The 12,860-nt window shown below is 41.3% G+C and overlaps 1 protein-coding gene across 1 annotated transcript; it reads right to left on the minus strand.

Moving 5' to 3' along the window:
* Positions 1-8,330: 8,330 nt before the first annotated feature.
* Positions 8,331-9,251, minus strand: LOC129339306 (olfactory receptor 8S1-like). Its single transcript, XM_054993891.1, has one exon. It carries the CDS (start codon positions 9,249-9,251, stop codon positions 8,331-8,333), a length of 921 nt encoding a protein of 306 aa, XP_054849866.1.
* Between the last annotated feature and the right edge of the window lie 3,609 nt (positions 9,252-12,860).

A 12,860-nucleotide genomic window follows, 5' to 3' on the forward strand; every position in this document is an offset into this window, starting at 1 on the left:
GTATGCGTGCCATCCAAAAATTTTTTTATATCCCTCTAGGGCTAATAGTTTCTTATTCTTTAATGTCATCCACTCTTTTAGCCAAACTAGGCAGATTGCATCATGGTAAAGTCTCAGATTGGGCAGTTGCATTCCGCCTCTCTCCTTTGCATCTTGTAGAACTTTTACTTTCACTCGAGGCTTCTTGCCTGCCCAAACAAAATCTGATATTTTCCTCTGCCATTTTTCAAATTGTTTAGAGTCTCTGATGATTGGTATTGTCTGTAACAAAAACATTACTCTTGGTAACACATTCATCTTAACTGCTGCAATCCTGCCCAACCATGACAAATTCAGTCTATTCCATTTGATCAAGTCTCTCTCTATCTGAATCCATAATTTTTCATAATTATTCTTGAACAAATCTATATTTTTTGCAGTCAGCTCAACTCCCAAATATTTCACCTTACTAGTTACTTCACAGTCCGTTGTTTCCGTTAACAATTGTTGTTTCTGCTTAGTCATGTTTTTACATAGTATCTTTGACTTCTTTTTATTAATGAAGAAACCTGCCAAGTCACCAAACTCCTTAATCTTATCTATCACTTTTGGCATGTTCTCCAATGGATCTTCTACAATTAACATTATGTCATCTGCAAATGCTCTAACCTTGTATGAATAGTCCTTTATTTTTATTCCTCGTATTTCCTCGTCTTGTCGTATTTGTATCATCAGAATCTCCAATACTAATATGAACAACAATGGAGATAACGGGCAACCTTGTCTTGTTCCTTTACTAATCGTTAATTTCTTGGTCAGTTCATCATTCACTACAATTGCTGCAGTCTGGTCCCTATATATTTCTTTAATTGCTCTGATGAATCTTTCTCCCAGTTGTAGCTTTTCCATAGTGGCAAACATAAAGTCCCAGTTTAAATTGTCAAACGCCTTTTCAGCATCAACAAAGAAGAAACCAACCTCCTTGTCACAACACTTGTCATAATATTCAATAGCATTGATCACTGTCCTTAAATTGTCTCTTATTTGTCTGTCCGGCAAAAAACCTGCTTGTTCTTCCTCTATAACTTCCGAGAGCCACCCCTTCAGTCTCTCCGCCAATATCTTTGCAAAAATTTTATAATCATTGTTAAGTAATGATATAGGCCTGTAATTTTTCACGCTAGTCAGATCTTGGCCCTCTTTTGGGATCAATGATATATTCGCTTCGCTCCAAGTGTCTGGAATTCTTTGATCCCTAAAAACTCCGTTCATCACCTCTTTTAGGAATGGTGCCAGTTCGTTGGCCATTGTCTTATAAAATTTAGCCGTAAGTCCATCTGGCCCTGGCGCCTTTCCTAGATTTGCGGATTGTATTGCCATACTTATTTCCTCGTCAGTTACTTCACTGTTCAACTTATTTCTCCAAGCTTCCGAGATCTCTGGAAGTTTGGTTTTCTCCAAATATGATGCTATTGATTCTTTGTTTACTTCTTTTTTATTATACAGCTTAGCGTAAAATTTATAAAAGGCTCTGCTAATGGTTGTCTGCTCCAAATACGTTTTGTTTTCTTCACAAATTTTATTTATTATTTTCTTTTCCCTTTTCTTCTTTAATTGCCATGCCAAATATTTCCCAGGTTTATTAGCACCCTCAAAAGCTTTTTGATTCAGTCTTTTAAGGTTCCACTCCAATTCTTTATTACTCATTGCTGTTAACTGTTCTTGAAGAATTTTGATTTCCTGATGTATTTTCTTTTTCCCTGGTCTCTTTTTTAACTGTACTTCTTTGGCCTTTATTTTCTCCTCAATCTCTTGTCTTTTCTCCTCTTTCTTTTTCCTTGCTCTACCATTTAAGTCCATTAGTATGCCCCTTACCACCGCCTTATACGCGTCCCAAACTTTACTGGTTGGTACTTCTTTATTCACGTTGTATTGTATAAAAAACTTAGTCTCTCTTCTCAATGTTTCCATATTCTCCCTTTCCTGTAACAAGTCCTCATTTATTCTCCAGGCTTTCCTTTTTCTCCTTTTTCCAAATTTCCACATAATTGGGTTGTGATCTGAGCCTACCATCGGCATTATTTCTACCTCCTTAGTCCATAATGCTAAGTCCTTTGAGGCCCAGATCATATCAATTCTTGATAATGTAAAATGCCTTGCAGAATAAAAAGTAAACTGTCTGGTTTTAGGATATTCTCTCCTCCATACGTCTTCGAGAGTCTCTTGTTGAATCAACTCAAAAAAAAGCTTTGGCAATAGTCCTCTTTTCTTTTGTGCTTTTGTAGTCTTTTTGTCTAGTTCCAAATCTGTCACTCCATTGAAATCTCCAGCAAGAATTATCTGGTCATATACAAGATCGTCTAAGTGCTTCCTTAAGTCCTCAAAGAAGCTTTCCTTTGCACCGTTAGGTGCATAAAGTCCGACTACCAACACTCTCTTTAAGTTCCAATTACATTCCACTGCTACAAATCTAGCTTCCACATCTCTCATAACAAATTTTGGCTGCAGCTCCTCTTTTATATACAACACCACTCCTCTTTTTTTCTTGTTGGAAGCCGCTACAAATTCTTTGCCCAATTTTCCAGATTTTAAATATTTTACATCCTGTTTTCTAATATGGGTCTCCTGCAAACAAACAATATCACATTTTTGTTTTAGTAGCCAATGAAAAATATTTTTTCTCTTATTCGGTGAGTTTAGTCCATTTACATTCCAAGATAATACTTTACACTCCATATTCATGGTTTTGTTGGTAAGTCTTTTTCATTGTCCTTGATAAATCTCTCCATCTCCCGCTCAGATCTGATGCGTTTTTTTGCCCCTCCAAACTCAAAGGACACTCCTTCCGGTAACTCCCATCTGTACCTAATGTTCATGTCCTTCAAAGTCTGAATTAACACTCTATATTTTTTCCTGTCCAGTAACACTGATCTGGGCAATTCCTTCATTATAATAATCGTCTTGCCATCAATCTCCAATGGATCTTGAAATTGTTTTGTCACAATCCTCTCTTTCATATTTCTAGTTGTAAACTGCACGATCACATCCCTTGGTAGTTTCCTCTGGGTTGCAATTCTCGAGTTCACACGATACGCCACATCTAGGATAGCCACAATTTCCTCCTCCTCCTTCCCCAGGTATTCAGCCAACACCTCAGTCATCTGTTCTTGCGCTGACTTCCCTTCAACTTCTGGCAGACCACAAAAACGAAGCTGCTTCTCCATGTGTTTAGTTTCTGCAACTGACATCCTCCCCTTTACCAATCTCATCTCTGTTTGTTGCGTTTCTATTAAATTCTCCATCGCGTCTTCTACTGTTTTGACTCTCTGTTTCGTTCCTTGTAATTCACTGCTAATCGTTTCCACGCCTTTTTTCACTTCTGACAGCTCCGACTTTACTGTCTGTGTAACTTCTTTGACCTCTTTAATAAGCTCCAATTTCGTGTCCTTAAGTTCTTTCATCATGTCTATAAGTTTTTTGTCCAAATTTTCTATTGCCGATTGCCACTCTTTTTTCGACATCGTGGGGCTTGCTTTAGCTCGCTCCCACGAATCTGCTCTCTTCCTCAGCTCCGTGGCGTATAATTAAACGTTTTCCTTTTTTTCAAATGTCCCAATCTTTGCCAAAATTAATTTTTTATATCCAAAATGTCGGGCGTCTTTTCTCTATGGTTTCTCTATGTTATTATAATCCAAGATGGCCTACTTCCTCTTCCGCTGAAGCCACGACCCTTCCACTTTCAAAAATGGCGATTCCCCACTTCCTGTCCCTTGGCAAGGGCCGCTTCCCTCCAGCCACTCTATTGTTGTTACGCACTTCCTGTCTCCCGTCTTCCCACAGCAGGTCTCGCGATGGTGTCTTTTTCCCACAGCTCCAAAACCACAGGTATTCAAAACAATAGTCCAATTTTTGTAATAACTTCTTTAAACTTAGTCTCTTTTAAAATACAACTCCTGCCGAGTCTTCACCTCCTTTTCACTAGTCTGTTGCAGTTTAAAAATCTACTTTCTTTCCTCTCTGTTTTTGTCAATCTGTCCCGTTTCAAGAGATAGCGATCTTTACCTTCTCTTCAACTTTCTCGGGTTGTAATCGCTGTTTCGATCTTAAATTCTCCTCTCGACTTCCCTCCCCGATCGAAGCTTGGGTATGTAGGTCTTATGCCAGCCGAATTGGCCCCAAAATTGCCGCAGAGATTATAGCCGACCCGTCGCAAGGTGGGACCTCAAGGATCGGGGGGGAGACTCCTTGTGTAGAGCCCCCCCTCGTCCGAGATCTAGCTCACCCTAGGGTCTTGAGCGTTCTTTGCCTGCTCCCCACCTGAGAGCAGTCGGCCGCGGGTTATTTTCACCCCTCCGGCCGGTTAAAACGGCAATCCGGTCAGCTCCGCAAATGGAGCTGCGTTAGACCTCCATGAATCCCAAACCGGAAGTCAGCCAAATGTAGTTTTTAATCAGTTGATCTAAACTAGTTGTTCCCAAAGTGGGTGGTACGACATCCTGAGGCTGATGGGATTACCTAAGGGGGCAACAAAAGGCATGGGTGTGTGTGGGGGTCACTGTAGGCAGGCCCCCTGAGAGCATTGTTCACTTATTTGTGATTAACCAGGCTAAGACATAGAGCAAAACACTTTCCTCGCTTCAAGTTTCTGCTTCTGTATGGTGCTGAAATCTAGTGGAAACTAATGGAATTTTTAGTAAACAAAACATGCCAACAGAACTCTAGTCATGCAGCCATTTTCTCATTAATCCCTCCTTCCTGCCATTTGTTTTAACTGTTTTAATAAACCCTTATACCATGCAATTCAGATTAATGTTGACATGATCAACTCTCATGGAAACTAATCATATCAAATATCATGGATCCAGCCTGTTTTTCTATTGGCAATAACAGAAAGAAAAGTTCCTTTTGATGACCAAAAATATGAATGTGGGACCTGCATGGACAAGAGCTGTAAATGAATGTCGAAGTTCCCAGTAACACAAAACATTCACATAATTTTGAGGCTATCCAATATGATTTTTTATAAAACTATCAGTGCTTTTTAGTTGATACCTCACAACTTACCTTGGAATATCAATGCAATATTTTAGTCAAACAGTCCTGCAGCATCCATTTGTCTCTCACAGTGCTATTGAAGGACTCGGGCTCAAGAATTTACTGTACATGTGGATAGTCTCCACTTCAGTCTCTGCCATAGACAATGCTGATATATATTGGCTGCTTCGTTGCAAGGAAACTCTTCCTTCCTTCACTCTGAAGACATTTTCTAGGTACTTTGTAAATACTATTATTTTAACACTATTCAATCTGAACTAATATATTAACTTATTTTGAATAAATTTAGACAAATGTAGATTTTAATCAGTTGATCTAGACAAGTGGTTCCCTTCCCAAAGTGGGCATTACTGCTCTCTGCAGGATAGTGGGATTACCTAGAGGGGTGCTAAGAAGCAGAGGAGTGGCAGGGAGGCAATAGAGGTGGGCCCCACTGAGCATGCTGTTTGCTTATTTATGATTGACTAGATTAGAGCCTATAGTGAAACTCCTTCCCTGTTTCAAGATTCTGCCTCTGCATGGTGCTGAAATCTGGTGAAAATGATCAGTTTTTATCAAACTTGCCACTAGAGCTCTCATCAGACCAGTATACCCCGTCATCACCACGTACGTTTTTTGTTTCTTTGTCATTTTTCACATGGATTTTGAATAAATGTGGAATTAATGGTTACTGTTTTGAATGTTATTATGATCTTCCTTAAGGAGCTGTGCAAACCACTGTTCTGAATAATGTTTTTTATAGGGTAGGGTAGGGGTGAGAGGCACTAGCGTTGAGTTTATGGAACCAAAGAGGCAGTGTCCTGAAGTTTGGGAACTGCTGATCTAGACTAAGGGTTGAATATCTAAGAATGTTTCTGCTAATGGAAGGGGCTGGGAATTTTTTATTATTGTCTCTTCCTGCGGCAGGCCTCTGACTCTTCAATCATGTTGTTCTTCAGTGTTCTTTGTGCATCATTTCAGTTATCATTTGGGTTGAGGTGAGATCAAGGACACAAGGAAGTCCCATTCAGTGACTGAAATCCCTTTCATCATCAGAAAAGTATATGGGAACTAACCTTGTAATTATGAGTGTGCTAGAAATTCCCAAATGGTATAGATCAGAATGGCCACAATAAATCAGAAACTTTATTGAACATCATATACTCAGCAAGTTTTTTTCCTCATCCAACCTTGTGAACACACAAAAAGGGAGACGATGTATTGTCGAAGGCTTTCACGGCCGGAGAACGATGGTTGTTGTGGGTTTTCCGGGCTGTATTGCCGTGGTCTTGGCATTGTAGTTCCTGACGTTTCGCCAGCAGCTGTGGCTGGCATCTTCAGAGGTGTAGCACCAAAAGACAGAGATCTCTCAGTGTCCTGAGAGATCTCTGAGAGAGACACTGAGAGATCTCTGTCTTTTGGTGCTACACCTCTGAAGATGCCAGCCACAGCTGCTGGCGAAACGTCAGGAACTACAATGCCAAGACCACGGCAATACAGCCCGGAAAACCCACAACAACCAAAAAGGGAGACTTTAATGTGAGGTACAGGAAGACTACAAAATGTTTCTCGCTCAATAATGTGGCTTGGAAATATCTAAAGAACTGCCTATTCCCTTACACACCTACATGACCACTATGGTTTAGTGGATAGATTTGGGGGGCAGAAAGATGGGACATAAATTTTGTTAAATAAATAATCTTCCAAGGGCTGCTTCAGGTTCCCCTGACTTCTGATATTAGGCAGATGACAATCTGGGAGAGGGCCTTACAGAGACTTCCCTATTCCTTTTTATTGCTGTCTTCTACCAGTGAGTGAAGACTTTTTGTTTCATCTGCCATTTTCTCATTGATCCCTCTTTCCTTCTCTATGTTTTAAGCATTGTTTTGTGTATTTGTATGTGTTATTTAGCTTGCTTTTAATTATTTTAATGCTATTTTGTTTTGTTTGAATTGTTTTAAAAATGTGTTTTATTACATTTGATTTTAATCTTTAGCTGCATTGATGGCCCTGACAGAGGCTGAAAGGTGTGTGATGTAAATTATACACATACACCTACAGTCTATTCAAAATGATGTGATCATCATAGTGAGAGGGTTTTTTTCTTTGATATCACATAATTGTTCATTGCCCTGTAGAGTTGTTAGCTTGCCTCTTCAGGAATCCACCCTAGGATTTTTGCCAGCAGCATTTTGAAAGACTATATTTTACCACAAAGGAGTGGACTCTATCTAGCTACTTGTGTCTATGGTTCAAAGTACTGACTTCTACAACTCCTTTATCCTTGTGGGATAAGAAACTTCTGGAGAATGATGAGAGAAACATCACAATGGCAGAAGATCCCATGGAGCTTGAATTCTGTGCCATCTTATTCTTGTATTTAGAGAAACTTGTTTTACTTAATGGGAGGGAAGCTCTGCCTTCACCTTGGAAATTATGTTGGGGGGGGGGCACTTCTCCTGAAATAATCCAAATTCTGCTTGGAAAACACACACTTACACTGAAAAAAATCCATATGTGAAGGAGAAGCAGAAAATGTTCTTCCCAGTCACTAGGCTTGGGAACAAAAGCTATGATTCTTGCAGATATGAATTAAAGTTTGCTCTCAACCTTGTGTTGTTATTATTATTACTTTAGATGACATTAAAGGCACACATGTTTAAATCATTCTCTTACAATTTTTAATAAAAAATTTAATAACATTTTGTAAGCTCATCTCTGTGGTCATAAAGGCCAAAATTCATTTACTGAGGATTTTTTTGCATCCAGTGCAGCCAAATATTTTAATAATCTACATGAATCTTAATCCATCTTCTTCAAGACACCATGTTTATAATATTTTATTAATGTACCAATGCACATTTTTTTTAAAAAATACTCCATTTATATCCTGCCTTTCTCCCCCAGGTAGGCCCAAAGCAGCTTAAACCATTATCCTCTCATTCCATTTATCCTGAAAACCTCATGAGGTGGGTTGGGTTGAGAGAGTGTGACTGGCCCAAGGTCACCCAGTGAGCTTCCATGGCAGAGCAGGGATTCAAACCTGGGTCTTCCAGATCCTAGTCCAACCCTTTTAACTATTGCACCATGCTGGGTCTCATGACCTGCAAATATGCAGAAGATTCTGAAAACTGCTGTGGACTATGTCTGTGCTCTGGATGGGATAATGTTCAGAAATGGGGGGAGGAAGGGAGATTGATATTTCCCTAAACATCAAACCTGCTTTGAAAACCAGAGTAGGCTATACATGCTCAGAAAGAAATGTGGGTAATGTTTAATTTTTGATATATACTTATTTTTCAAAATATCACAGAATTTCAACATCTTAGTATCTTCTTAAATGATGCCTTCATCTCCTTGTTTGGTAAACTGTAGATGATGGGGTTGAGCAACGGTGTGAGGATGCTGTATTGTATGGAAAGTATTTCATCCAAAACCACTGATGATGCTGAGCTTGGTCTAAGATAGCGGAAGTAACCTGTTCCATAGAAGAGAATCACTACAATGAGGTGAGAGCTACAGGTAGAGAAAGCTTTCTGTCTCCCCTCTGTGGAGCTGATCCCCAGGATGGTAGAAATAATATGAATGTAAGAGAAGACAGTGAGGAAAAGGGAGACGATACCAACTGTTCCTCCCAAAATGAGGAACAACATTTTATTCATGAATGTATCACTGCAGGACAAAGAAAGGATGGATGGGAGTTCACAACTGAAATGTCTTATGATGTTTGATCCACAAAATTCTAACCTTAAGAGTGGCAAAGTGTTTGCAAGTGCATAAAAGAATCCAATTGTCCATGAAGTAGCCACTAGCTTACAACTGAATGCTATATTCATGATGTTCATGTAATGCAGTGGTTTGCATATAGCACAATACCTGTCATATGCCATTGATGAGAGCATGAAAACCTCTGTAGTGGCTGAAAACAAAATAAAGAATGCCTGAGCAAAGCACCCACTGACAGATATAGTCTTCTGTTCACCAATGGTGGTCTCCAGCATCTTTGGGAGCGTGACAGAAGAATAACAAACATCGAGGAAAGAGAGGTGACTCAAGAAGAAGTACATGGGGTTCTGAAGTTGAGGGTTAGATTTTACAGCCAGCATGATCATAACATTCCCCAATACAGTTAGCAGATAAATAAATAAGAACAGGACAAAGAGGATAATTTGAATATGGAGATCGTTGGAAAGGCCAAGAAGGGAAAAGAAGCATTCATCAGTTTGGTTTCCTACCATGACTGACAATCTGTGATACCTATGGAAAGAAGGAAATAGTATAGATATGGGGGAGAAAACCTTGTGAACAAACATCTAATTTAATAATAACATAACAACATTTGATTTATATACTGCCCTTCAGGACAACTTAATGTCCACTCAGAGAGTTTTATAAAGTGTGTTGTTATCCCCACAACAATCACCCTGTGAGGCTGAGAGCCAAGCTACAAGTGATGAATGACACTTGAACGGCAAGGGGATTGAGTGGAGGGCAAGTGAACAGGGAGAAATACACTTGCCGTTCAAGTGTCATTCGTCACTTGTAGCTTGGCCCTGAGAGAGTTCTAAGAGAGCTGTGACTAACCCAAGGTCACCCAGCTGGCTTCAAGCAGAGGAGTGGGGAATCAAACCCGGTTCTCCAGATTAGAGTCCTGCCACCACTACACCAAATTGGCTCTAACCAATTTATATTGGTTAAATGTTGTGACTAAATATGATCAGTCAACTTGGATATTAGACTAACTGCCAAAAAAGTGCTTTTTAGTATTATAGATTTGCCATCAAATGCCACTTAAATTGCAACTATGAGATGAATGTGGAAGTTCTCAGTAAGGCAAAACATTCACATAATTCTGAGGAAATCCAAAACAATATTTATAAAACTATCAGTGTTTCTTAGCAGGTTCCTTGCAACTCACCTTACAATATCAATGCAATGTCAGTCAAAGAATTCTGTGGCTTCCATTTGTCTCTCAACAAATGTTGTTGAAGGACTGTGGCTCAAGAACTTGATTTACATGTGGAAGGTCTCAGTTTTAATTCCTGCCCTAAACAATACTGATATATATTGGCTGCTGGAATAGGGCTGCTTTACTGGCAGATCTTTTGGGGAATGCAGTTATGGTAAAAAAAAAAACCTCTGTGTACAGACAGCAATGGTGATGCAACTTGAGACTAAAACTGCTACCAAATCTTGCCAGTCAGAATTTCAGAAGCAAACTTTTAGCTTCCTTAGGCAAATATTACAGAGAATGTCAAGAGCAATAAAAAGAGTGTGTTATGAAGACTCACAGATTTCCTGTACCACCAGAGGAGAAAGGTGTTAAAATGGGGAGATTTCATTATTCCTTTGGACTAAAGAAATAAAGCAGGGCCATGGCTTAATTGCAGAGCACATGCTTTGCCTGCACATGTTTCTGACTTTCAAGTTAAAGGGACCTTTTCAGTCTAGGGAAGGCTAGCATTTTACAGCCTGGAGAGCCACTGTATACATAGTACTTGGATAGATGGACCAAAACTGTCCAAGAAGAATCTGTTACAAGTGAGAGTTGACTTTGTTGCAGCATCATATCTGCCCCTCTCATAAGTGCTTTATGTCCGGGGTCTGGGTCCCAGCCCCCAGACTTGGTAGGAGGGAGCAGTGGGAGGCAACTGGGAGGCAGTGTCCCTACCACCCCAGCCAGCAACCAGGTCCAGAACCTGCCCACTCCAGAGGGAAGAGGTGAAAGACCCAAGCCTCAGAGGGCTGGGGGGACCAGGGGGAGACCAACCAGTCCCACCCTCCAGGGGGAAGAGAGGGGGCTAAGTAGGACAGAGGGAAAGGGCCAAGGCAGGGGGAACAGGGACCCAGCAACAGCCCAGACAGAGCCCGTACCTGCCAAGGATGAGAAGCAGCCACTGCAGCCCAGAGCCACACCCTGGCTGGAGGACAGCAGCCTGGCTCAGGAGGTGCTAGGAGCCAAGCCCCTTCAGGTGGGGCTGCCACAGGCATTCTGGGGGAGGAGATGGGTGGCCCCGCCCAGCATCAATGAGCAGGCAGCCCAGAGGCTGGCCAGGGCAGCTCCTCGCAAGCAAGGCCAGGCATGCTCAGCAGTACAGAAGCCGGCTGGGGCAGCTCCTCACGAGCAAGGCCAGGCATGCTCAGCAGCACAGGAGCCGGCTGGGGCAGCTCCTCGTGAGCAAGGCCAAGGAGACCTCAGCTGGGGATGGCTCGTATTCAACCCCACCCTGCCAGCAAGGCAAGGAAGCCAAGACGGGATTAGTGGTAGGAGGGAAACACCTGAGGGAAGGCACAGCTGGGCCAAGTCAGGAGAGGGAACAAGCCTAGAAGGAGGGTGGGGCGGGGAAAGGAAACCCTATATAAGGTGGCTAGGAAGAGCTCTGAGGTGGTGGGTGTGAGTAAGGAGTGATGATGTGGAGTGAGAGCAGTGCAGTGCAAGAGTGGAGGCTTGGAGGAGAGTTCTGGAAGGAGGAGACAATGGAGGATGCAGAGGGTAAGCAGGCCAGGTTGAGCAGGCCAGTGAGTGGACTGAGAGGGAGTCAGGGTGATGTATACTGCTCCTCCTTCCACAGAGCAGGGTCCTGCAGTATCCCTGGTGCCCCTCTGATGCCAGGGCTGGCCCAGCTGGGGTCCTGCCCAGAGGTGGCAGCGACAAGCCCTGACACTTTACATGTGCTCTGGCTCTAAATCAAGAGTATTTCTTCCTGTTGACTAATTGCTTACTTGTTGGTTCTTTTATTTACATGTGTTTTGCATAACAGAAAAATCCAAAAGGCCTTGAATATGAAACATTGGGTTCAACCAGCTTTTCTGCTGGTGAAAAGGGGGAAAGGCTCTTTGCCCACCATATTCTGGGGATCATGGGACTTCCATGAACAAAAGACATGGGGAATAGGGGGAGGAGATTAGGTGGAGAACTTGGTGAGACTGGGTGGTTTTTTGGATCCAAGATCAGTTTCCATCAACAGGAGGAGGAGCGGTTTTTCTAACTTCCCCCTCTCATTAGAACTCCCCATTTTACTCTTCATGATATTCCTGAGGGTCCCTTCTCCCTTAGAAGCAACATTTGTGGGGGGCTCAGTGGACTGCCATGGGAGAGGGAGAAATGAAAGTTTCATTATGTTGTCATAAGCACCTTCCATTGGGAGGAAAATGAAGTTTCATCTGATTCAATGACTTTAACAGCTAATAATATTTCAGGTCTTTGTGCATTGCCCCCAAATGCAGTTTTATATTAACAAGAATACTGCAAACCAATTCACTTTTTCCCATTTTCACAACACAATAAGAAGTTATTCTAACATAACTTGCACTTTCAAACGTATGAAAAGATTGCATTACATATGTAATGTAGACAATGTATGTGATGTTGTTTCTTAAAAACAGTTTGTACAATTTAAAATTATGTTCAGAAACAATGAAAGTGCCTCTTTAGCTTCATATTACATCTTTATCCTATCCTTTATCCTATCCTCAGGGCAGTGTGTATGTGGTCCTCTCCTCAGTTTTTTTCTCCAAAACAATTCTATGAGAAAAGTTATGCTGAGAAGAAGTGACTGGTCCAATGTCATCAAATGAGCTACATGGTGAAACAGAAGAACAAGATTCAAGTCCAGTAAAATAAAAAAAAAGTCCAGTAGCATCTTAAAGACCAACAAGATGTCCAGGGAATAAGCTTTTGAGAGTCAAGTAACTGATGAAGGGTGCTTTGACTCTCTAAATTTTATATCCTGGAAATCTTGTAGGTCTTTAAGCTGCTACTAGACTTGAATCTTGCACTTTTATTACAGAACAACATGAGCATTCACCTGAAACTATGGTCAGGTGGAGATTTGAATAGTGTCCTA

Source organism: Eublepharis macularius, chromosome 12, assembly GCF_028583425.1.
Source record: "Eublepharis macularius isolate TG4126 chromosome 12, MPM_Emac_v1.0, whole genome shotgun sequence".
NCBI lineage: Eukaryota > Metazoa > Chordata > Lepidosauria > Squamata > Eublepharidae > Eublepharis > Eublepharis macularius.

What these genes read in the sequence shown, in the direction of transcription:
- LOC129339306 (XM_054993891.1), bottom strand. Translation starts at nt 9,251, where the DNA reads ATGGTAGGAAACCAAACTGATGAATGCTTCTTTTCCCTTCTTGGCCTT.